The sequence below is a fragment of the Equus caballus genome, chromosome 5 (assembly GCF_041296265.1).
Source record: "Equus caballus isolate H_3958 breed thoroughbred chromosome 5, TB-T2T, whole genome shotgun sequence".
In the NCBI taxonomy this organism is placed as follows: domain Eukaryota; kingdom Metazoa; phylum Chordata; class Mammalia; order Perissodactyla; family Equidae; genus Equus; species Equus caballus.
In genome coordinates this window covers 47,043,823-47,069,668 of record NC_091688.1, presented here as the reverse complement: position 1 = coordinate 47,069,668, position 25,846 = coordinate 47,043,823, and the positions used below count along the sequence as shown (strand labels likewise).

General features: G+C 37.6%; 1 protein-coding gene and 1 pseudogene across 1 annotated transcript in view; both read right to left on the bottom strand.

Annotated features, from left to right (window-relative positions):
• RNF115 (ring finger protein 115) overlaps positions 1–25,846 on the bottom strand; it is a 73,601-nt gene that overhangs the window by 21,652 nt on the left and 26,103 nt on the right. The window contains exon 4 of the mRNA XM_023641318.2: positions 18,510–18,721. Coding sequence (XP_023497086.1) covers positions 18,510–18,721 — 212 coding nt within the window. The remainder of the gene's footprint in view (positions 1–18,509; positions 18,722–25,846) is intronic.
• Positions 1,381–11,511, bottom strand: LOC102147790 (large ribosomal subunit protein eL15-like; annotated as a pseudogene).

Genomic DNA, 25,846 nt, shown 5'->3' with positions numbered 1-25,846 from the left:
GATGGGAGAGGAAAAAGAGATTGACAAATTGCACCTAAAAACCATTTGGAAGGGTAAATGTAAGAGAAGCATCAAGAAATTTTTGGAAAAGAATAATGAAGTGGACTTTCACTACTAGGTATCAAATCATACTATAAAATTATGGAAAGTTAACCAGTAAGGTACAGACATAGGAACACACAAATAAAGATCAACAGAGATCTAAACAGAGAATCCAGAGACAGATGAGTATGAAAATGTGTATATAATAAAGATGATATTTCAAATCAGATGGATTATTCAGTAAATTATGTTGCAAATAATTAGATACTCATATTGGGAAAAAAAGATAAATCCTTAACTTAAAAAATGCACAAGAATAACAACTGCCACCCACCAGCAGTGTGGGCAGAAAATCCAAACAGAGCCAGAGACCCTCCATGAACGCTGACAGATGGACATATCCTCTGGGATGAATACTCTAATGTTCTTGTAAACTTGGAGATACCACTAGCTGTTTTTCACTTTACATAGGGAGAGCTATCTAATAATGAGGCTGACACAGGAAAGTAGATTCAAGAGAGACAGACAGATGAAGATAACACATTGGTTGACCATCTAGATCCATCTAAGAACTTCTAATTTATGTCACTGATTCTCAATATTGCCCCTACACAGGGATCTAGAAATCCAAGGAGACAGTTTTGCTAGTTACAGTAAGTGGGGAGATACCATCCACATTTAGTAGGTAAGAAAGAACAGTGTTGGCCACTCTGCAATAAATGGGAAGATGACCAGGCCCAACAAAGAACTGTCCTGCCTGGACATGCACTTGGAGAAAAACTGTCTTTAATTAACTGAGCCTAAACTCCATTGAGTTTACTTAAACATAAAGTATTTTCTGGGGCCGGCCCGGTGGCGCAGCAGTTAAGGGCACACGTTCCGCTTCTTGGCACCCTGGGATTCACCGGTTCGGATCCCGGGTGCGGACTTGGCACCACTTGGCAAAAACGATGCTGTGGTAGGCATCCCACATACAAAGCAAAGGAAGATAGGCATGGATGTTAGCTCTGGGCCAGTCTTCCTCAGCAAAAAGAGGAGGATTGGCAGTAGTTAGCTCAGGGTAATCTTCCTCAAAAAAAAAAAAAAAAATTTAAAGTATTTTCTACTTGGTTTTAATACATATTGAATTTTTATACATATGAATTTAATACATATTGAATAGACGCAGGAATGCATCTATTGTGAAAAATCGAGGAAAAATTATACATTCCCTCTCCCAAACTTTCCCAAAAGCTCTTTATCATTTTGAAAAATCATAACCCTACAGTAATGATGCTTGTGGTAATGAGCTGTCAATATAACACTCTTGCATCATCTGCATTTGTAACTATTACATTCTTTTTTTTTAGTTTAATAGATATTTATTTGTTCATTCAGTTGAACAACCTCTACACACAACCAAAATAAATGGTTTAAGATTTCTTTTCTTTTGAGAAGAAAGGAATTTAGGTCTCAAGAGGTTTTATGGGCCTCTTTATGTTTTCTGGAAATCATTTAACCGAGCCTTTTGAGACCTCTAAAGAAAACAGGAGAAAATTTGTTTCAAGAAAACCAGTAATTAGATTAAAATCAAACTACCCATTCTTAAGTCAGCAAAGCCAGAATTGGAAAGAACTGGGGCAATTTTTCTTCACATTTCCTACATGCTCAACTTTACCCTGGGAAACAGAAGTCTAGTCTACTGGAAGACATGGCGCAAACAGAATAAATTCAACAGAATATGGTGGTATGCTTTTAAGGAGGGTACAATTGATGGCCTGCTACGTTTGTGGAATCTTAAGGATTCTGAGGGTAGGCTGGCCAGGGATGAGAAAAATCACAGCAGACAACACATAAGGTCAGACTTGTATTGACACCAACTACATGACTTTTCTCAGTAGCCTTATGGGAGTGGATAAAGTGGGCTGACCCAAGATGACCTGTAAAACTGACTGGATTGAGCAATGATATATTTTTAAGTAAAGCCAACCACATTTTTCCCCGTAAGGTGGCTAGACGGTTCACAATGGTCACAAATTAGCATTACAGATAAAGTATTTAAAATCTGGATTAAAGCTGACTTTAATTTTTTATCCTCAAACACTTGAAAGGCATTTATCTGATGGCCACCAGCTTCCCAACTCCAGTATTAATTACTAGCTTACAAACCTTCTCATATACCTAATGTTCAATTTCAAATAGTTTCAGTACACACCAGTGTAAATAACACTACTGACTACTTGGCACAAAATTCAAAATTCCACAGATCCCATGGAGCCATGGGATTGAACTAGGAGCCTTCATCTTTTACGTGAACTTCAACGGTACTGTGGAGGATTAAGGCAATTTTGTTTAGGTTAACCAGGATTTGTTTCATTTGCAAGAGAACCCTCTTGCAATAGGTCTACTCAATTCTCCTAAAAAAGGTGGCATTCTTTTAGACTTTTCTCTTTTCAGAAACAGCAATACATAAATGGAATACTGGATTAAATCTAAAAATGAGGGATCTAGGCAGCTTTCATTATTTTTCCACACATGATCATGACAAGAGGTTAGGATATCCTCCTCTCATCCTATTTTCCAAGCAAAACACAATTTTAAAAGTTTCTCTTTGCCAAACTCCAAAAAACCAGCCACTTGAGAGTAAACCAGCAGAGCATTGCACCACCTCAATAAAACTGTGGGTTTCATCACATGCACCAACAAATCTACAGGGCTAGTTTCTGCACTCCCCTTTTAAAGAGTTTATTTTACACCTATTATACCACATAGCATTTTAAATGTTGATATATAACTCCCTAAAAAGATAAAGCCAAGACAAAAGCATTTGTTAGAAACAAGATACCCCATCACTTAGTCTTCAAACATTACTGTACCTTAACTTTCATAATTTGACTATGCATTCATGAAACAATCTGGAGACTAGTTTTAACAGACAAAGAACACTTTTAAGCAGACATGACTGCCCTAAATTGTTTATTAGGTAAGAATTTTACAAACATTACTTATATTAGTGCTAACATTGAAGCCAGAGAGTACTGTACCTTCTCCACGCTGCACAGTGAAACCCACCAACAGTCTGGTGGAACTTGGGGCCCTTTCCAAGGCCTCGGCTCTTGCGGCTGCAGATGTCAGCCCTTACATCTTCCTGTGCTTGTGGATTGGTTTGGTGAGCCACAGTGTGGCAGGATTTCCTCTGAGAGTGTTATGGAATGGATCAATGAGAATAACCTCAAAAAATTTGTACATGGAATCTTCACCAACCCAGTAAGAATTCAAGACTCAGAGCCCCACAGGGGCATCCAGACTGCTCCTCAGAAACATACTGAAGGCTTCAAGCAAACTTTAGCTGGTTAACACCGTGATGGACAGGCTTGCTGTAGGTTGCACTTGTAGGAACTAGGCATTTGCGGCCACCATGGTGCACACGAATCCAACATATGACATAACTTTGCATGGCCTTGTATACCAGTCTATGCTCTTTATCAGGCCCTGTGCAGCATAGAGAGCTCGCAGTAGTGCTAGCAGGGCACCCTGAGAAGATAGCACATTACACCAGACTGCTTCTTCCTCCAAAGCTCCTGGATGTATTTGTAAACACCCACCTTGGCTTATTTGATGAGGGAAAGGCACAACCACATTCCTAACGATTCTACATGCAGAGGCAAGCATCTGATATTTCATTTTGTCTCCCAGAACAGTCACAGCCAAGCACTTACAAATTAAAACATACACTTTTTTATATATTACTTTCCTTTTATTTCTCCTTTTTATTAGTCGGAGAATAACAACATATGTGCACTTTTTAAAATTCTGCTTTATAGGTTGTATTATCAATGAATTTCAAATCAGGAGAGTAAAACGGGACATTATAAGATATTTGTTATAAAGGGGAGACATTGGGTCTGATATAGCCAAGAACCATTTCAGTTATATGAACCAACACATTCTAATTTTTTTCTTAAGTTACATTAAATTGGATTTCTACCACTTGTAACCAAGAGTTCTGACTAATACAACCAAAAAGCACTAGATAAAGAGAGTACCAGAAGAAAATATATGAATGAATTTTTAAAATCTTGGATAAGGAGAGTCTTTTTAAGCACAGCGTGAAATCTAAAAGACTGAAAGCTCTGATGTCCTAAAAACTAAAAATATCTACACAGTAAAGGTTACCAAGGACAAGACAAAGGACAGACTGTAAAGAAATTTATATTTGCAATACAGATAAAAGATTAGTATCATAAGTCTTGCGTCACTTGATCAGGATGCGTTCTGAGAAATGTGTCGATAGGTGATTTTCTCACTGTGCAAACATCATAGAGTGCACTTACACAAACCTAGATGGTATAGCTTACTACACACCTAGGCTATATGATACTAATCTCGTGGGGACCACTGTTACATATGTAGTTTGTCACTGACCAAAACGTCACTATGCAGGATACAACTGTACTACATAGAGAGAAAACTCCTACAAAATAATTTTTTAATTCCACAATAGGAAAACTGGGTAAAGGATATTAATAAAAAATTCATAGAACAAATATAAATATCCAATAAATATATGAAAATAAGTTTAATCAAGTGAAAATCAAAGAGACAAATTAAAACAAAAGTAACTTTCATGTTTTTGTCTATCAGATTAGCAAAGATAAAAACTGATAACACCTAGTTTGATAAAGATGTATGGCACACTTTCAAATATTGTTGGTGAGAATATAATAGTTACAGACTTTCAGAAGGGCAATTTAACAATATCAATTTTTAAATGGTCATACCCTTTGACCCAGTACTTTCTCACTTAGAATTTTATCCTACAGAAGAAACATTTCCACAGATGTTCACCCTCGGGTGAGATAAAGCAGTTGGTGGCAGACCAGCATTAAAACCTAGAACAACTTAGAATATCCAGCTACTTAGAAAATCCAGATAACTGGTTTGAAGATTCTAGAGAGGGAATAACCTTGGAGGAAGTAGCTGGTGTCTATAACTGCATTTGTTGTGCCAGGCAAGAGCAGAAGACTGAAAATCCTGTGCAAAGCTTCAATGGAAGGCCACTGTGAGGGAAACAGCAAATCCAGATCTTTTGGCAAAGACTCGGGAGGCCTTAGTGCAAAGCAATTTTCCCATCAGAATATTTACCAAATCTGGGACTATATAAAGGATCCAATCAAATACAAGTAGAACCCTCTGAAAAATAGAGCAGAGTTTTGCAGCCATCTCATGAGACCAAGATTAGAATTCAGGACCCATTGGAGGAAGGGCCCCACAGAATATATCAGGCTCTAAACTGAAACCTCTGGAAACCAGGGGTGAATCCTAAATAGGCTATCCTTATCAGGGCTGCAACCCAGTCTTGACTTGATACAGCCCCTAACAGAACCAAATTGATCATCCACCATTCTATATGCCTAGCAAGAAAAGAATGAACTCTCTAGAAAAAAACATTGTCTAGAGCCTTTAATAATTTTTACACAAACTATCTATATCCAACCAAAAATTACCAGACACACCAAATACCAAGAGGAAAAGACAGACAACAGAAACAGACCCAGACGTGATCCAGACACTGGAGTTAGCAAAAAAAAGGCTTTAAATTAACTGACTAATATGTTCAAGTAAAGATGGAGAATTTCACCAAAGAACCTGAATCCATATAGTAACCAAACTGAAATCTTAGAAATGAAAAATAATACATCTGAAATTAGTAATTCATTTGACAGGTTTAGCAGTTTAGATACAGCAGAAGACAAGATTAATGATACTGAAGGTGAGTCAACAGAAAATATCCAAACTGAAGTACAAAGAAAAAAGAATGGAAAATATGGAAAGAGTTTCACAGACATACAAAAATATATAAGCATCATTCAATATAATATAGTTTCTAAGGATAAAAAATAAAATCTAAAATATCTCCAATGTCCATCATTAGGGAATTGTCTAAATTAATTATTGTATATTCATAAAATGGAATTCTATTCATGTGTTTAAATGTGACAGATCTGGCAGATCTACAAGCAATGACAAGGAAAGATGAACAAGATACATTGCTACATGAAGAAAATTAGATACGAAAATTATCTAATTAGATAGTGAAAATTAGATGCTATCTGTACCCTCACGGAACTCTGAGGAAAAATACAACAGGTATACACAGGTACACAAAACGGTATTTTTTAATTTTCCATATAAATTTGGCAAAAAATTTTTTTAATACATTTTTACATATCTCTAATGGTCGGCTACTTTCTTGCCAAGCTAGAAAGAAAATCTTAGGGCAGTATTTTCCAAGGTAGGTGTACCACCATGAGGTGATTTTACATAACAGGGATATTTTAGAAACAAAGTCAGTGATTATATATTTGTTGTAATTCAAGAGCCTGCCACATTTCTTAAGTCATAGAGACCAAGAAGATGACATCACTGAGGACTTGGAGAGATGGAGAAGCCAGAATCTCAAAATCTCTCCACAATATTCAACGGCCTGAGGAAATTAACAGTAACTCCTATGCTCATCCCACACCCCACCACTGTTGTTTGGGCAACAACTGGAATCCAATTTAACGCAGCAGAGGTGACAAAATGTAAAATTAAGAGCAGCAAAAGTTATGTTCAAAAGGAAACGTGTGAATTCATTGACATAAAATTGTAGAAAATGTTTCTTTCATTAAGTCAATCAGTCAATAAATATTTCAGGATGTACTATATGCCAGGCATTATGTTAGGTTCTAGAGGCTAAGGGTCCCTGCCTTCTTGGAACTCACAGTCTAGTGGGGAAAAGAGATACATTAAAATAACCACACAAAAAATAAAACTGCTTCTGTGATTAGGGCTAAAACAAAGCACACCAAGCTCTATGAGGATATACACAGGGACCTGGTAAGAGTGTCAGGAAAGGCTTCCCAGAGAAGGTAATATCCAAGCATTGATATCCAAGAGATAGGTCTGAGTTAACCTGAGCGGGGAGGGTCAAGGCTAGAGGCAGAACACTCTAGCAATCCAGACAGATAAAACCAAAATGTGCAAAGGCCTGCAGTTGAAGGGAACAGAGCAACTGTGGGAGACTAAAAGGTCAGTATGGCTAGGATGGAGAGAGTAAGGGGAGAAGAGGTGTGGAGTGAAGTCGGAGAAGCAGGCAGGAGACTACATTAGGGAACAAATGACACTTTGATTTTATCACTGTTTATTTTAAATTTAAAATTTTTATTTTGTTTTTAAATTTAATAATGTTGTTTCATTCTTAATGTATTTATTTTTATGGTTACTTTCTACTAATGGCAAACGTTTTTCCAGCTACATAAACTATAAGAATTAAAAGAGGTATTCAGCTGCAAATAACAAATATCCGCCTAAGAATGACTTAAACTGCAAGGATATCTATTTTCCTTAACTAACAAATGGTCTGGAGGCAAACAGTCCCAAGTTTGGTATAGCAACTCAATGAAAGATGACTCTTTCCATCTTTCTACTCTGCCATCATCAGCATATCAGCCATGTCTCCCATACACGGTTGCAAGACGGCTGCAGCTCCAAGAATCATATCCTTACACAGGAAGTAAAGAGCTAGGATTCTCCTCAGGTATCTCTATTATAAGATAGGTTAATTAATAATAAAATTTTTCGGGGCTGGCCCCGTGGCCCAGTGGTTAAGTTCACGTGCTCCGCTGCAGGCGGCCCAGTGTCTTGTTGGTTCGAATCCTGGGCGCGGACATGGCACTGCTCATCAAACCACGCTGAGGCAGCGTCCCACATGCCACAACTAGAAGGACCCACAATGAAGAATATACAGTTATGTACTGGGGGGCTTTGGGGAGAAAAAGGAAAAAAAAAATAAAATTAAAAAATAAATAAGTAATAAAATTTTTCTTTTAATAAAAGGAATTTATATTGTTTTTAAGCATTCATACAGTACAAAGAACAAATTAGGGTAATTCTCATTCTTACTTAGTAAGAAAAAATTTTCATGAAAGTATTTCCATTAAAGGAACCTCAGCAGAAACTGTATTTGTTCATTAGGCCAGAAATTATCAGCTAATAATCAGAGAAACATACCCTGATCACTTTACACTGATGCCCCTACTCTCTTATTCATTTAAGGGATGTGAACAAGGACAGCTACCTAAAATGTTTAGACCCAATTACTCTGGCCAAACTCGGATTATTTGAGCATCAAAATGAATAATGATTAAAACAAAATCCATGAGTCTATGCTAAAATAAATAAATAAGTGAACAGACAGATAAGGGGGGCAGGGAGAAAAGAAAAACTCTTGTGTACAGAAGATTGTCTAACATCTGTAGATGGAATCACAGAAATAGAAAACCGTTATTTTGCAGCCATTATAGTAATAACTCAGGCAAGAATCATCAATGGATGCTAATATCATTATGTAAAAAACTATTATGGAACCAGCTATTCACTCAATCTCCAAGTATCACCCCAGATTATTTATTAATTACAATGGAGAAATGGTACCTTTATAAGAAAAATTTGGCAGAAACTGCCTAAACCAAATGGTCAAATTTAACAATACCCACGATGGAACAAGCTGACATCACATGCCCTGTCACTGAGAAGGGAACATCACGGATTTGGTATTCTTTGCCAGATATTTAATCTGAACGAAGAAACAATTAGACAAATCCAAATTAATGGACTTTTTGCAAAAACAAAAACAAAAACACTAGCCTTCACTCTTAAAACTAAGGGAAGGTCATTTGTGAATTTTCCAGCTGACAGCACGAACTAGACCCCAGCCACCAGCTAGTATTAACCACCAGGCATGAAAGCAAATAAGCCCACAGATGATTCCAGCCCTCAGGCTTTAAGTCTTCTAGCTGTGGTCCCAGACATCATACAGCAGAGACAACCTATCTCCCCATACCCTATCAAAATTCCTGACCCAAAAAAACTGAGATAATACATGATTATTACTGTTTCAAGTGATCAAGTTTTAGAGTAATTTGTTATGCAACAACAGATAACTAATAGACCCTAATAAGGCAAAATCTCAACTTTCCTCAATAGTACGTACCTCAAAGGATTGTTGGGAATATTAAACAGACTAATGGATGTCAAGTCTGGCAAAGTATGCTTCATAAATGCTAGCTAGTATTAATATAGCTTCAATTTACACAGTTTGAACTATGAGAGAGGAATGCATAAGGTGCTCTGGGGGAACTGGAAGGGCATTGGATACAATCCTGGGGGGGTCATGGAAGGCTTCCTAAATTCACTGAAGGACTGATTTAATTGGGTTAAAAAAGCAGTAGAGGTATTTCTGCCAGAGAAAACAGATTAAGCAATGATATAGAAGCATGAAACAGCATGGTATATGTGGAGAACTAGAAGTTTTGTATTGGTGGAATAAAAGAAAAAAGCAGAAAGAATTAGATAACAAGCCCGCAGAGTTTGGGAGGATTACAAACATAGAAGGCCTTGTATATGAAGTTATGGACCCTACGACAATGGATTTTAAGCAAGGAAATGACACAGATTTGAAAATTTGGGTAGATAATCCCATAAGGGTAATACAGGAGTAAATTTAAGAATGGTAAAGCTTTGAAGGAGGAAGAAGAGCCAAGAGGCTAATGCAACAGTGCAGGCAAGCAAGAAAAGATATGGATGTGAACTAAGCGAGAAATGGCTGGACAAAATAGGAATTGAGAAATAGGAAATAAAAATCAGAAAGACCTGGGTTAGTCTTGGTAGCCTAGTGGTTAAGTTTGGCACACTCTACTTCAGCGGCCCGGGTTCGGTTCCCAGGCGCAGACCTACACCACTTGTCTGTCGGTGGACATGCTGTGGTGGCAGCTCACATACAAAAAATAAAAAGGAAGACTGGCAACAGATGTTAGCTCACAGCAAAACTTCCTCAGGAAAAAATAAATCAGAAAGACTTAATGACTGATTGGATGTGTGCATATGGGAGGCTTATGTGAGACCAAGAGAAGATTCTACGTTAACGCCTAGGTTTCTACACTGGGTAGAGAGTTTCAATCAAACTCAGAAATCAGAAATAAAGAAAAAGGATCAGGTTTGGAAGAAAAAAACTTAGTTTCCATCTTGGCAAGTCTGGAGTATCTATGGAACATCCAGATGGAAATGTGTAACAAGAGGTTATAGATTCAAGTCTTAAATTAGGAGGAAAGATCAAAATAGAAATATAAATCTGGGAGTCTTTAGTACATAGGTTATTATTAGAACTGTGAGAAAACTTGAGAAAGGCCAGAGAGAGCTTATAGAGCAGTGGTTCTCAACCAGGGACAATTTTGCCCCCCAGAGGACATATGGCAATATCAGGAGACATTTTTGGCTGTCATAACTGGAGGGGGGGCGGGGTAGGGGTAGTTTCCGCATGTAGTAGGTAGAGGCCAGGGCGTTGCTAAACATTCTATGATGTAACAGAGAGCCCACTCAGCAAAGAATTATCCAGCCCACAACGTCAGTAGGCTTGAAGTTAAGAAATCCTCTTGTAAGTAAGAGGAAAAACAGAATGAAGGAAACACCTTGAGAAAACAAATATTTAGGAAGTATCTATGAGAAGGAACAGCCAGAGAAGAGGTAAATCAAGAAAATGTACTGTCATGGAAGTCAGAGAAATAGAGAATTTCAAGAGGGAAGAAAAAGACCAAAAATGTTGAATCCAGTGAACTTGACCCATGGAACAGATTTTATAGTATCCACTGGTTCAGCAACTAGGTCGCCAGGGATTTTAGTGAAAGGAGAACCAGACCAGAGTGGTAGAGGAATAAAGAGAGATGAGAAAGTGCACAAAGTAAACAGAGACATCTCTTAAGAAATTTTATTGAAAAGGGAAGGAAAGAGATTGGGCAATAACTAAAGCAGTGGTTCTCAACTCTGGCTACAATCAGAACAACTTCAGGATCTTTTAAAATTACCAATGACTCAATCTCAACTAATTAAATCAGACTAATTAAATAAGAATCCCTGAGGACAGAGTCTAGGTATCAGTATTTTTAAAAATATCCTCATTGACAGTAATGTACAGCCAGAATTAACAACCACAGAACAAAAGGGCGGCTGGGGCCAGGGGGCAGTGAAGGAGGAGAAGGGAGCAGGGAGAATAAAATGGATGAAACAAAATCCCAGAAAAAATAGGTAAGGAATGGGTCAGGAACATGGGCTGATGGGGCTGCTTTGAAAAGAAGAAAGGCCACCTCATCTCAGGAGACTGGAAGGAGACAAAATATTGATGTGAGAAGTTAGACACAGGGATTTGGGGAGTTCAGGCCTAGGGCCCTAATTTTCATGATAAAGAATACGAGTCAGCTGCTGAGAATCAGCTACTGGGTAGGACATTTGAAGAGTAAAATTTGGTGAAAGTTCAAAATATTTGCTGAGAGGAATGCAAAATAAAAGACTAACCAAAAGCATTGACAGTCTAATGGAGAGCAAATGCACTTTACCATTTGCAGGGGCACCAATGGGCACATTTATGGTTTTCCTCCAGTAGTACTTAGCCATCCCCTTGTGAAGGAGCAAGGAAAAGTGGACCACAGCACTGATTCAAAATCGCCAGTTCAGTGAGTGGGAGGGGAAAAGAAGGCACACAGAAGGTAAAAGTTTAGATGAACAGTAGCTGAGGAGTTCGACAAGGGGGCCCAAACCAGGTAGAGAAGGGAAAGTAATCTACATGCAGTTTAACTGGCACAGGACACAGCAGATTTACCCCTGAGCACCACAAGCTATTAAAACAGTCTAAGATTTCATCGGCTTTTGTCCTAGATAATCCCATTAAATCGAGTTTCCCATATCCTATATTTGTCCTAAGAAGGAATGCTTGCAACTAACTTTGAAGTTCACAGACCATAAGATGAACATAATGCACAAACAGGTATTTCTTTGATAAAGTACAGTAAAATGTTAACGGTAAAGACTAGAAGGTATCTGTGTGAGAGGGACGGTAGGCTCTGGAACAGCAGTGTCCAATAGGACTTTCTGATGATGGAAATGTTCTATAATCTGTGCTGTGAAACATGCTATACCAGCTATCTGTGGCTACTGAGCCCTTGAAATGTAGCTAGTGTGACTGAGGAATTCTGAGTTTTAACAACTTTGTTTATTGAGGTATAACTGACATATAACATTACATTACTTTCAGGTGTACAACATAATGATTCGATATTTGTATATATGGCAAAGTGATCACAATAAGTTAACATCCATCACCATACATAATTATAATTTTTTTCTTGTGATGAGAATTTTTTTTTTGGAGGAAGATCAGCCCTGAGCTAACATCTGCCACCAATACTCTACTCTTTTCACTGAGGAAGATTGGCCCTGAGCTAACATCCGTGCCCATCTTCCTCTACTTTATATGTGGGACACCTGCCACAGCATGGCTTGACAAGCAGTGCATAGGTCTGCCTCTGGGATCTGAGCTGGAGAACCCTGGGCCACTGAAGCAGAGCGTGCAAACTTAACTGCTACGCAGGCCCCATGATGAGAACTTTTAAGATCTACTCTTTCAGCAACTTTGAAATATACGATACAGTATTATTAACTATAGTCATCATGCTGTACATTATATCCCCATGACTTATTTATTTTATAACTGGAAGTTTGTACCTTTTGACCTCCTTCACCCATGTTTCATGCACTCCAACCTCCCCATTTCTGGCAAGCACCAATCTGTTCTCTGTATCTATAAGCTTGTTTTTTTTTGAGATTCCACATGTAAGTGAGATTACACGGTATTTGTTCTTCTCTGACTTCTTTCATTTACCATAATGCCCTCAAGGTCCATCTATGTTGTCACAAATACTAAGATTTAGTTCTTTTTTATGGCTTAATCATATTCCACTGTGTGTATATATATATATATATATACACACACACACACACTACATTTTCTTTATTCATCTATCAGTAGACACTTACGTTGTTTCCATGTCTGAAGTTTCATTAACTTTTAATTAATTTAAATTGATATAACCACATGTGGCTAGTGACTGCCGTATCAGATAGCGTAGTGGTAGATTCATAAATCCCTGGGTCCAAGTCCTGGATCCACCACCAATCCAAGTTACTTTATCTCTCTGACTCTTGGCATATTCTTGTATAAAATGAGAATAGAAATAGCACCTACTAATTCATATGGATTAAATGAGACAAGCAAATTAAGGATGAAGCACAATCCTGCACATACGGCAAAGATTTTTAAAAAATTAACGTTTATTATTCCTACTAAAGGGAATCCACAAGATCAAGAGCTACCATGTGTTTTGCTGACCATTCTATCCCCAGGGTCTAGTATATGCACCCCAGCATAAAAGACATTCAATAAACATTTTTTGCTGAATGTTCTTGCAGTCACAAGACTCTACATTTATTCCTAAGCCCACTGCTCCAGTCTGTTGAGGTCTTTTTGAATCATAATATCATTCAATGTATTTTATATTCCTTTCAGTATCTTCTGAAATTCTGATAAACATATCACCTATATATTAATCTGAGACATTAATAAAAATGGTAACCAGAGACCTATATCATTAGTTTTATCATTCTTTAATTTATCATCATTCATTAACTGGTACTAATTGAAAACAGACATTCAATTCAGCTTCATTTTCACTCTGTCAATTTATCTCCATCTTGTCCACAAAGGTAGTAAGTATGAGAGCCTTTTTATAAAGATTAGATTATGCTAAGAAGGAAAGATAAAGAGAGAATACTCAGGGAAGTAAGAAAAAAGCAGAGAATAACCTACAAAGGAGCCCCTATCAGACTTTCAGCGGATTTCTCTACAGAAACCTTACAAGCCAGGAGAGAATGGAGTGACATATTCAAAGCTTTAAAAGATAAAAATCTTCAGCCAAGAATACTCTATCCAGCAAGAATTTCCTTCAGATATGAGGGAGAAATTAAATCTTTTCCAAACAAAAGTTAAGGGAATTTGTAACTAAAAGCCCTCCACTACAAGAAATCCTCAAGAAGGCTCTCATACCTGAAAAAAGAAAAAAGGGAGAAAGGGGTCACAATCCACAGACTAGGGAGACCGATGGATAGAACCAGAACAGGATAGCAAATATTCAACTACAGCATTAGGGTAAAGGTAAGGAAACTACCAAAGCAAGGACGATCTTATCACTCTAACTACAAATTCATAACACAAGTTGGAATAAGAAATGACAATAATTATTTAGGAGGGGAAGAGCAAAGGGTCTAAATCAGTATTGGTCAAGTAAGTAAGAGACCACCAGAGAATAGACTATATTATACATGAAATTCTAAATACAAACTTCAAGGTAGACACTAAAACACAGAACAGAGTCACAAATCATAAATAAGGAAAAATCTAAGAAACCCAGCATAAGAAATTGCAGTATTAAAAGGGTAGGCTAAAGCACACAGGAAAAGAAACTCAGGAAATCCAGATAATAAGCAACAGATTGACAGCATTAAGTCCACATGCATCAATAATCACTCTCAATGTAAACGGATTGAACTCTCCAATAAAAAGACACAGAGTGGCAAAATGGATTAAAGAATAAGATCCAACAATTTGTTGCCTCCAAGAAACACACCTCAGACCCAAGAACAAACACAGGCTCAGGGTGAAGGGGTGGAGGACAATACTTCAAGCTAATAGCAAGAAAAAAAAGGGAGGTGTTGCAATTCTTATATCAGACAAAGCGGATTTCAAAATAAGACAGGTAAAGAGAGAGACAGAGGGATCAAATATATATAATGATCAAAGAGACACTTCATCAAGAAGAAATAATGCTTATAAATATCTATGCACCCAACACAGGAGCACCAAGATTCATAAAGCAACTATTAACAGACCTAAAAGAAGATGTTAAAAACAACACAATAATAGTAGGGGACCTCAACACCCCACTCACATCAATGGACAGATCATCCAGACAGAAAATCAACAAGGAAATAGTGGAGCTAAATTAAAAACTAAAACAATTGGACTTAATAGACATATATAGATCACTCCACCCTGAAAGAGCTGAATACACATTCTTCTCAAGTGCACGTGGAACATTCTCAAGGACAGACCATATGTTGGGAAACAATGCAAGCCTCTACAAATTTAAAAAAATTGAAATAATAACAAGCATCTTCTCCGATCATAATGCTATACGGCTAGAAATTAATTACAAGAAAAACGCTGACAAAGGCACAAAGATGTGGAGACTAAACAACACACTACTGAACAAGCAATGGATCATTGAAGAAATTAAAGAAGAAATCAAAAAATACCAGGAAACAAATGAAAATGATAGCATGCCATACCAACTCATATGGGATACAGCAAAAGCTGTATTAAGAGGAAAATTCATCGCAATACAGGCACATCTTAACAAACAAGAAAAATCCCAAATAAGCAATCTTAAACTACACCTAACTGAACTAGGGAAAAAAGAACAAATAAAGCCCAAAGTCAGCAGAAGGAGAGAAATAATAAAAATCAGAGCAGAAATAAATACTATTGAAACGAAAAAGGCAGTAGAAAGGATCAATGAAACAAAGAGCTGGTTTTTTGAGAAGATAAATAAAATTGACAAACCACTAACCAGACTTACAAAGAAAAGAAGGGAGAAAGCTCAAATAAACAAAATCAGAAATGAGCGAGGAGAAATAACAACAGACTCTGCAGAAATACAACAGATTATAAGAGAATACTACGAAAAACTATATGCCAACAGAATGGATAACCTAGAGGAAATGGATAAATTCTTGGACTCCTACAATCTCCCAAAGCTCACTCAAGAAGAGGCAGACAATTTGAACAGACCAATCACAAGGAAAGAGATTGAAACAGCAATCAAAAACATCTCAAAGAATAAAACCCCAGGACCAGACGGCTTTCCTGGGGAATTCCACCAAACTTTCAGCGAGGATTTAATACCTATCCTTTTCAAGCTATTCCAAAAAATTAGGGAAGATGGAACACTTCCTAACACATTCTATGAGGCCAACATCACGCTGATACCAAAGCCTGACAAGGACACCACAAAAAAAGAGAACTACAGGCCAATATCACTGATGAACACAGATGCAAAAATTCTAAACAAAATTTTGGCCACCAGAATTCAGCAATTCATCAAAAGGATCATCCATCATGATCAGGTGGGATTCATACCAGGGACACAGGGATGGTTCAACATCCACAAATCAATCAACGTGATACACCACATCAACAAACAGAGGAATAAAAACCACATGATCATCTCAATAGATGGAGAGAAGGCATTTGACAAGATCCAACAGCCATTTATGATAAAAACTCTGAACAAAATGGGCATAGAAGGAAACTACCTCAACATAATAAAGGCCATATATGACAAACCCATAGCCAACATCACACTCAATGGGCAACAACTGAACGCCATCCCCCTGAAAACAGGAATGAGACAAGGATGGCCTCTATCACCACTCTTATTCAACATAGTACTGGAGGTCCTGGCCAGAGCAATCGGGCAAGAAAAAGGAATAAAAGGAATCCAAATAGGGAGGGAAGAAGTGAAACTCTTGCTGTTTGCAGACGACATGATCTTATATATAGAAAACCCCAAAGAATCCATTGGCAAACTCTTAGAAGTAATCAACAACTACAGCAAAGTTGCAGGGTATAAAATCAATTTGCATAAATCAGTAGCGTTTCTATATTCTAATAACAAACTAACAGCAAAAGAACTCAAGAACACAATACCATTCACAATCGCAACAAAAAGAATAAAATACCTTGGGGTAAATTTAACTAAGGAAGCGAAGGACCTATATAATGAAAATTACAAGGCCTTTCTGAGAGAATTGGATGACAACATAAGGAGATGGAAAGACATTCCATGTTCATGGATTGCAAGAATAAACATAGTTAAAATGTCTGTTCTACCTAAAGCAATCTACAGATTCAATACCATCCCAATCAGAATCCCAATGACATTCTTTACAGAATTAGAACAAAGAATCCTAAAATTCCTATGGGGCAACAAAAGACCCCGAATTTCTAAAGCAATCCTGAGAAAAAAGAACAAAACAGGAGGCATCACAATCCCTGACTTCAAAACATACTACAAAGCTACAGTAATCAAAACAGCATGGTACTGGTACAAAAACAGGTGCACCGATCAATGGAACAGAATTGAAAGCCCAGAAATAAAACCACACATCTATGGACAGCTTATCTTCGACAAAGGAGCTGAGGGCATACAACAGAGAAAAGAAAGTCTTTTCAACAAAAGGTGCTGGGAAAACTGGAAAGCCACATGGAAAAGAATGAAAATGGACCATTCTTTTTCACCATTCACCAAAATAAACTCAAAATGGATCAAAGACCTAAAGGTGAGACCTGAAACCATAAGGCTTCTGGAAGAAAACGCAGGCAGTACACTCTTTGACATCAGTATTAAAAGGATCTTTTCGGACACCATGCCTTCTCAGAGAAGGGAAACAATAGAAAGAATAAACAAATAGGACTTCATCAGACTAAAGAGCTTCCTCAAGGCAAATGAAAACAGGATTGAAACAAAAAAACAACCCACTAACTGGGAAAAAATATTTGCAAGTCATATATCTGACAAAGGCTTAATATCCATAATATATAAAGAACTCTCACTACTCAACAACAAAAAATCAAACAACCCGATCAAAAAATGGGCTGGAGACATGAACAGACATTTCTCCAAAGATGATATACGGATGGCCAATAGGCACATGAAAAGATGTTCATCATCGCTGATCATGAGGAAAATGCAAATCAAAACTACACTGAGATATCACCTTACACCCATTAGAATGACAAAAATATCTAAATCTAATAGTAACAAATGTTGGAGAGGTTGCAGAGAGAATGGAACCCTCATGCACTGATGGTGGGAATGCAAACTGGTGCAGCCACTATGGAAAACAGTATGGAGATTCCTCAAAAAACTAAAAATAGAACTACCATACGATCCAGCCCTCCCACTACTGGGTATTTATCCAAAGAGCTTGAAGTCAGCAATCCCAAAAGTCCTGTGCACCTCAATGTTCACTGCAGCATTATTTACAATAGCCAAGACATGGAAGCAACCTAAGTGCCCATCAACAGACAAATGGATAAAGAAGATGTGGTACATATATACAATGGAATACTACTCAGCTGCAAAACAGAACAAAATCATTCCATTTGCAATAACATGGATGGACCTTGAGGGAATTATGTTAAGTGAAATAAGCCAGCTAGAGAAGGATAATCTGTGTATGACTCCACTTATATGAGGAATTTAAAAATGTGGACTAAGAACAGTTTAGTGGATACCAGGGGAAAGGTGGGGTGGGGGGTGGGCACAAAGGGTGAAGTGGTGCACCTACAACACGAATGACAAACATTAATGTACAACCGAAATTTCACAAGATTGTAACCTATCATTAACTCAATGAAAAAAAAAATTAGATTATGCTAATATGTCTTTCATTGAAACTACTCTTAAAGAGAACTTAAAAAATAACTTTGTACTCACCCTTCAATAGCTGGGGATCTATCAGGACGAGTACTTCCTCGTGATCTGTATCTCCGAGTCACTGGCAGCCGTGGAGGCCGACTTGGTCCCCAGAAGTCAGTGTGAGTTTGGTGACTCCTCTCATTGGCTCTATTATCTTGGTCCAGTGGATTACTACTTAGAAATGGTCTAAAATCTTGGAAAAACATCGCGTGGTCCAAATGGTCCCAGAGCTAGCAAAAACAGGAAATAAACCATGTTACTCGTTTCAAGAACAGGGGAAAGAGGAAACAGAAGAAATACTGCAAAAAGAGAGGAATAACTTTTAACACTTCAAAATTCAACAGCTCCAAACTTAAAAGTATATGTCTCCCCAATTGCATGGAGGAGAAAAGAGAAGTCTTTAAAGTACATGCATGGGGGAAAAAAACTCACATATTGAGAAACTTAATTTCCTTCATATAGAAACAACAAGCCAACAGCCTTAACAATGAGCTCATATCCACATGCCTTTGACCAGTTTTCCCTTCTGAAATAAAAACATGAGCCAAAGGTGATCACAGAGTTGTACAACCATAATCTATCATTTAGATCAACCTGTGAGAACCTTGTGTTTTGCCACAACTAAGATTTAAATAAAATGGATATATTTACACACTTGTAAAAAAGCAACACCATGGGGCTGGCCCGGTGGCACAGCGGTTAAGTGCCCATTTTCCACTTCTCGGCAGCCCGGGGTTCACCAGTTCAGATTCCGGGAGAGAACACAGCACCGCTTGGCAAAAGCCATGCTGTGGTAGGCGTCCCACGTATAAAGTAGAGGAAGATGGGCATGGATGTTAGCTCAGGGCCAGGCTTCCTCAGCAAAAAGAGGAGGATTGGCAGTAGTTAGCTCAGGGCTAATCTTGCTCAAAAAAACAAAAAATTAGGGAGTTTGTTTAGGTTTGTCAATATTATGTTATTTTTTGGTTAATTTTTCCAGTTTACAATTTGCTTCTTGATTTTCAAAGATGTTTCCTCCTTTTTAATTAAAAAATAAACAATAAATGCATTATTATAAACATGCAAACACAGTAGAATATAAATATAAACTGCAATAGGGCCAGCCCCGTGGTGTAGTGGTTAAGGTTTGTGTGTTCTGCTGCAGTGGCCCAGGGTTCGCAAGTTCAGATCCCAGGCGTGGACCTAGGACCACTTATCAAGCCAAACTGTGGTGGCATCCCACATAAAACAAAGGAGGATTGGCACAGATGTTAACTCAGCGACATCTTCCTCAAACAAAAAGAGGAAGATTGGCAATGAATGTTAGTTCAGGGCCAATCTTCCTCACAAAAAAGAAAAAGAAAAAAAAAAAAATATATATATATATAAAGTGCAATATGGTCTCTACCCACTCAGTGGTGACCCCCACCCCTAATTCTACTCCCCTACCTAGAGGCTAATTTGGTGTGTAGAATTCCAGATCTTTAAATATCTGTGTGTATACACACACAAACTAGGTTTTGTAAAAAAAATACGTACATACACCCATTCATTCATTCAACAAATACTTGTTGAGCATGTACTATGTCCCACCCAATCACTTTCTGGGAATTGTTAAGATACAGCAGTGAACAAAATGTTAGGAACAAAGTACTCTGCCCTAATGAATTTCATTTTCAAGTGGCAAGAGAGAGACACTCTTCCTCCCTCCAAAAAAAGGGGAAAGGAAGGGCTGGCCCGGTAACGTAGTGGTTAAGTTTGTGCGCTCTGCTTCGGCCACCCGGGGTTCACTGGTTTGAATTCCGGGCGTGGACCTATGCACTGCTTATCAAGCCATTTTGTGGCAGGTGTCCCACACATACAGTGGAGGAAGATGGGCACGGATATTAGCTCACAGCTAATCTTTCTCAATAAATAAATAAACAACAACAAAAAAAACCCAGACTTTTAAAAAAGGGGGTGCAGGAAACTGTATATGTTAGAAAGGGATAAATGCTATGGAGAAAAAAAGGGCTGACATTGACTCAGAACATAAAGTCATATCATTCTTCTCAACAGCAGCATAGCACGAATGTTTTATATTTTATATAATCTTTAACATTTTTTATTATAATATATAGTATGTGATACATGAGAAATAACCTAAGTAAATGAGGTATAAGAAAATAAAACAAATACCCATGTAATGATCTCTTAGCCCACATTACCAAAGCCACTGAAATCCTCATGTGTGCCTCCTCCCCCAATGTCCGGAAGTAACCATTATCCTCAATTTTTTTATCATTTCCTTGTTTTTCTTTGCAGTTTTACTACAAATGTACACATCCCTAAATAAAATGTATCTTATAAATTATGAAAGTACCTTACATGTTGATGTACTCATTTTCACACACACTTTATGCCATACATTTTAAAAATCTCTTCTCCTCTCAATACATATCTGGATTGTTTACAGTTTTTTGCTATTACAGTCAGTGTGAACATTCTTACATACGTCTTCTGCTGCAGAGATAGAGGAGTTTCTCTAATAGTGGTCTGTACAACTTTATATGGTCTACACATCTTCAACTTTACTAGGTAATGCCAAATTGTTTTCCAAAGTGGTTGTACTGATTTACAGATCCACAAAGAGTGTTTAAGACTTTCCACTGTACCAAATCCTGGCAAGCACTTGGTATCATAGGACTTTTGTCGTTGTTTTTACCAGTCTGCTGGATAGAAAATATCTCATTGTGATGTTTTTGTTGTTGTTTTTTGGTCTTGGTATATAAGAATCAATAGGAGGGTTTATTTAAAATGCACGTTCTTTGGCCCTACTCCAGAAAGCCCAAAAGACTCACTTTAGCATTTCTTATATGGAAGGTCTGTTAGTAATGAACTCCCTTAGCTATTATTTATCTGGGAATGTCTTAATTTCTCCTTCATTCTTGAAGGATAGTTTTGCTGGACTTAGAATTCTTGGCTGGCAGTTTTTTCTTTCAGCACTTTAAATATGTCTTCCCACTGCCTTCTAGCCTTCAATACGAACCCAACCTTGAATTCTTAGGACAAACACAATGTGGCTTATGATACATTGCTGGATTCTATTTCAGGCGTTTTGGGTGAACTTCATGTTCATGAGTGAATTGGCCTGTAAATTTCCTTTTGTGTACTATCTTAGTCTGGTTTTGGTATCACGTTTTATTAGCCTCATAAAATGCAGTGGGAAGCATTCCTTCTCTTTCATATGAACATTCTGTAGCACAGAAATAGAATTACTGGGTATAAGCATTTTAAATTTTGCCAGACAGTACCAAACTACCCTCTGAAGGGCTATACCAATTTAAACTCCTACCAGAGTACAGGAGCTTACATTCTCCCATACTCTTGCCAGCATTGTTAAAAAAATTTTTAATTCTAATATCTAATCTGAAGAGCAAAAAATAATATACACACTAAAAACATCAATAAGATTTCTCTAAATACTAGTGAAATAAAGCACCTTTTCATTTTAACTGCCATTTGTACATTTTATCATATCAGACTTACTTTCCTCTGCTTTCTAGTGACACCCTCCATCTGTTAGAGATCATGGGTTTCTAGTCGGAAAAGTGGTCTACAACAAAACTCCAAAGTAAATGCAACATTTAAAAATGCAAAACTATACCTGCCTTCAATAAGTGAAAAAGTATAAGCAGCATCCTCATTGTTCTCCATCATCCATCTCACTTAGGTAAACCATACTCGAAGAAATCTACGATTCCCTTACTGTATGAATAAAGTTCCACAATGTTTGCTCACAGAAAAGAACTCTCAGTGTAATCATTATTTTCATTATAAATGATGTGAAAAGTATGGGGCCAGCCTGGTGGTGCAGTGGTTAAGTGCACACGTTTCCCTTAGCGGCCCAGGGTTCGCTGGTTTGGATGCCGGGTGCAGACATGGCACCGCTTGACAAGCCATGCTGTGGTAGGCGTCCCACATATAAAGTAGAGGAAGATGGGCATGGATGTTAGCTCAGGGCCAGTCTTCCTCAGCAAAAAGAGGAGGATTGGTGGCAGATGTTAGCTCAGGGCTAATCTTCCTCAAAAAAATAAAATAAAATAACAATAATAATGTAAAAAGTAGGGGCTGGCTCTGTGGCCAAGTGGTTGGGTTCGCACACTCTGCTTTGGCGGCCCCAGGTTTCACCAGTTCAGATCCTGGGCGCGGACATGGCACTGCTCGTCTAGCCATGCTGAGGCGGCGTCCCACGTAGCACAACCAGAAGCACTCACAACTAGAATATACAACTATGTACGGGGGGGCTTTGGGGAGAAGAAAAATAAATAGAAGACTGGCAACAGATGTTAGCGCAGGTGCCAATCTTTTAAAAAAAATTTTTTTAATGACAATAATGTAAAAAGTAAATATTTGAAAATTTTGACTAGAAGAAAAATCAAGCACCAAGATAATAATATCAATAATCTGCACTGATAATTACATAAATTATCACATCTAACATATGTAAAAATTCTGAAGGAACTCAATCTTAGAAGCAGCTTCAACATCGGCATGAGGCATTTTGCTACTTGTCTGGAAACTGCAAATTAGTGCAAAAGAATAGTAACTAACAGTCAATGTATTTGTCCCAGAACAATAGTGCACTCTGACCATAGAAAACAGGATAAAAAAGCACACCACACAAATTTATACCAAATCAACACTAAGGATCAGAATAGCTTCAGGTCATTCGCTTCTGAGCGAACTTAGACAAGCACAAGAGAAAAAAACAGCTCATACAACAAAACTGGGTATTCAGGGCATGACTTACATAAGGAGAAACAAACAGAGAACACCACCACAAACTTTCGGTGAAACATTGAAAAGAATCACAGAGACAGTTTATTTGACATGTTTTGTCTTGAAAAACTGAAAATGTTACTTTGACTGGAGATAAAGACAAGACTTCTGAAAATATGTGGGCTGAAATACTTATTTATTTCAATATAAAAAATAGGATAGACAATATCTTCCATTTAGCTGAACTTGCTATAAGCTAACCACAATCACATCAGCACCTCTTAAAATACTACCGTCTATCCCTCAAAAAGTTAAACAGTTACCATATACCCAGTAATTTCACTCCTAGTTATATATCCAAGAGAACGGAAAAAATATGTTCACACAAAAATCTGTACACAAATATTCACAGCAGCATTATGCATAAGAGCTAAAAAGTGTATACCACCCAAATGTCCATCAACTAAGTGGATACACAAAATGTAGTGTCCATACAATAAAATACTATGCAGCCATAAAAAAGAATGAAATACTGATACATGCTACAACATGGATGAACCTTGAAAACATTATGGAATATGGGAGATTTTTCATTTTTAAAAAAATCTCCTAATGTTGTTATAATATCTTTCAGGACAAAACTTGAAATATACGGAGAAAGGGAGATCTTAGAATAGTAGGACACTTAAACATCTTTTTTATTGCCATTATAATACTGAATGTGTACTAAAACAAACTTTATTTTAAAAAAAAATAAATCAGACTGCTCAGAGCACCCTGCCCTCTTGTGCAGACCTGGGAGCTCTTTTTCCAGAAAGCCATCTATCTTATTTTCTGCTAATTTGAGGCAGCAGCCACAGCCACCCCTGCACTGAAGTGGTCCATTCAGGTAAACTGAGACTCTCAGATCAGATGTCTCACTGGCACCAGGTCATGGTGAAAAGCTTTCAAGTAATCAATGAAACTCTCAGGTAGCCATGGGCTCAATTCCCCCAGGTTATCATCAGGGACCTCAGTATAGCAATGGCCAATCTAACCTCTCTAAAAACTGCTGGCAACATTTTTAGATTCACTCTCCACTGACCCTCACACACTACTCAAACATAGCTCCCATTTAACTGGCAACTGTCCTCCCACCCTCACTCCATTTTCATCCACTCTCTCTCTACATCCCAGATCCACTTAAAAAGAAATCAACACTGATTTTGTTAGAAATTTTGCTTGGACTAAGCCTGGTCTAATATACGTAGAACTTTAGCAACTCGGCTATTAGTAAATATTAATTATAGAAATAACCTCTTCATTGTACAAGCAACTCTGGCTGAAGAGAAATAGAGCAAAATTGAACATAAGCGCTAAAATTACCAAGTAAAATATAAAAAAGAATAAATTTGGTTTCTATATATAATTTTCTACGTTTTTCCTCCAGGGACATGGGTCTAAAACCTTATAGCCTGTGAATATTATCTTGAAATAGTTTTTCTCACCTCTTTGCTTATCTAAATTCCCCATTCCCTATAAGTGTCCAGTACTTGAAGCCTTGTTTTACCTTCTCCGTGAAATCTTAATAATGGCTAAAATTTATCCAGCACTCACTATGTAGCAGGCATATTGGCCTATAAGCCTGGCATGTATCAACTCATTTAACCCTCACAACAACTCTATGAGGTAGGTGTATTTTCCCCAATTTACAGACAAGGAAACAGAGGTACAGAGAGATTCTAAGTAAACTTGCCCAGGTTACATAGCCGTAAGTGGTAGACTCAGGATTTGAACTCAGGCAATCCAGTTCCAGGCATACAACTACGTCATTTGACCTCTCTTCCTGTAGACTTTAGTCTTCCCAAAGATTGCAGCCCACAGAATCTCCCCCTTCTACTATGCTTGTGATATACACCCCACAATAAGTCTATTATACTCTCTGTGCACTCTTTCTTGTTTCCTTATTTGTTTCATGTGTGTCTGCACTTGCTCCCCAACTAAATTATAAGTTCCTTGCAGGCAAGGCAATCAGGACATTTGCTTCTTGCTCCTACTTCTGAAAGAGTGCTGTGTATAAAAGCATTTGATATGTAATCCTTAGCTGATTTTTTAAAATTCCTGGCAACTTCTACAATATACAGATTTCTATAAAGACAGATTTTTTCTATTTTTCAAATGCAAAATATCACTTAAAAAGGAGAAAACGGAAATATTCAGGCATGATGACAGGGGAATTCTATAGAGGGAAAACTAAGCATCATCATGCCCTTGCTAAAAACCCTACGGAACATGAAGTCACAGGCTATGATTCAGCAAAACTACTTTAACACCTGAAGGATAGCTCACACCATCAGTGTCAGATTTAGCATTACTAAAGTTAGGAAACTGACTACATATATTTATTTTTCTTCTTAATGCATCTCCTCCTAGTGAGTCATATCTATAAAACTGACAGACTACTTCCACTTCCTAAGAGAGAACTAACCCTTAAGGAAAGTCAGATAAAGTTTCTTCTGCATATGCATAACCATTAAGTGACAAATCTGTGTTATCAGGAATAGCACACACAGGGGAAAAACAGGGACTAAAATCAGAAAGGCTTCCAGGCCTGGCAAGCGGAATAAATTTTAAAT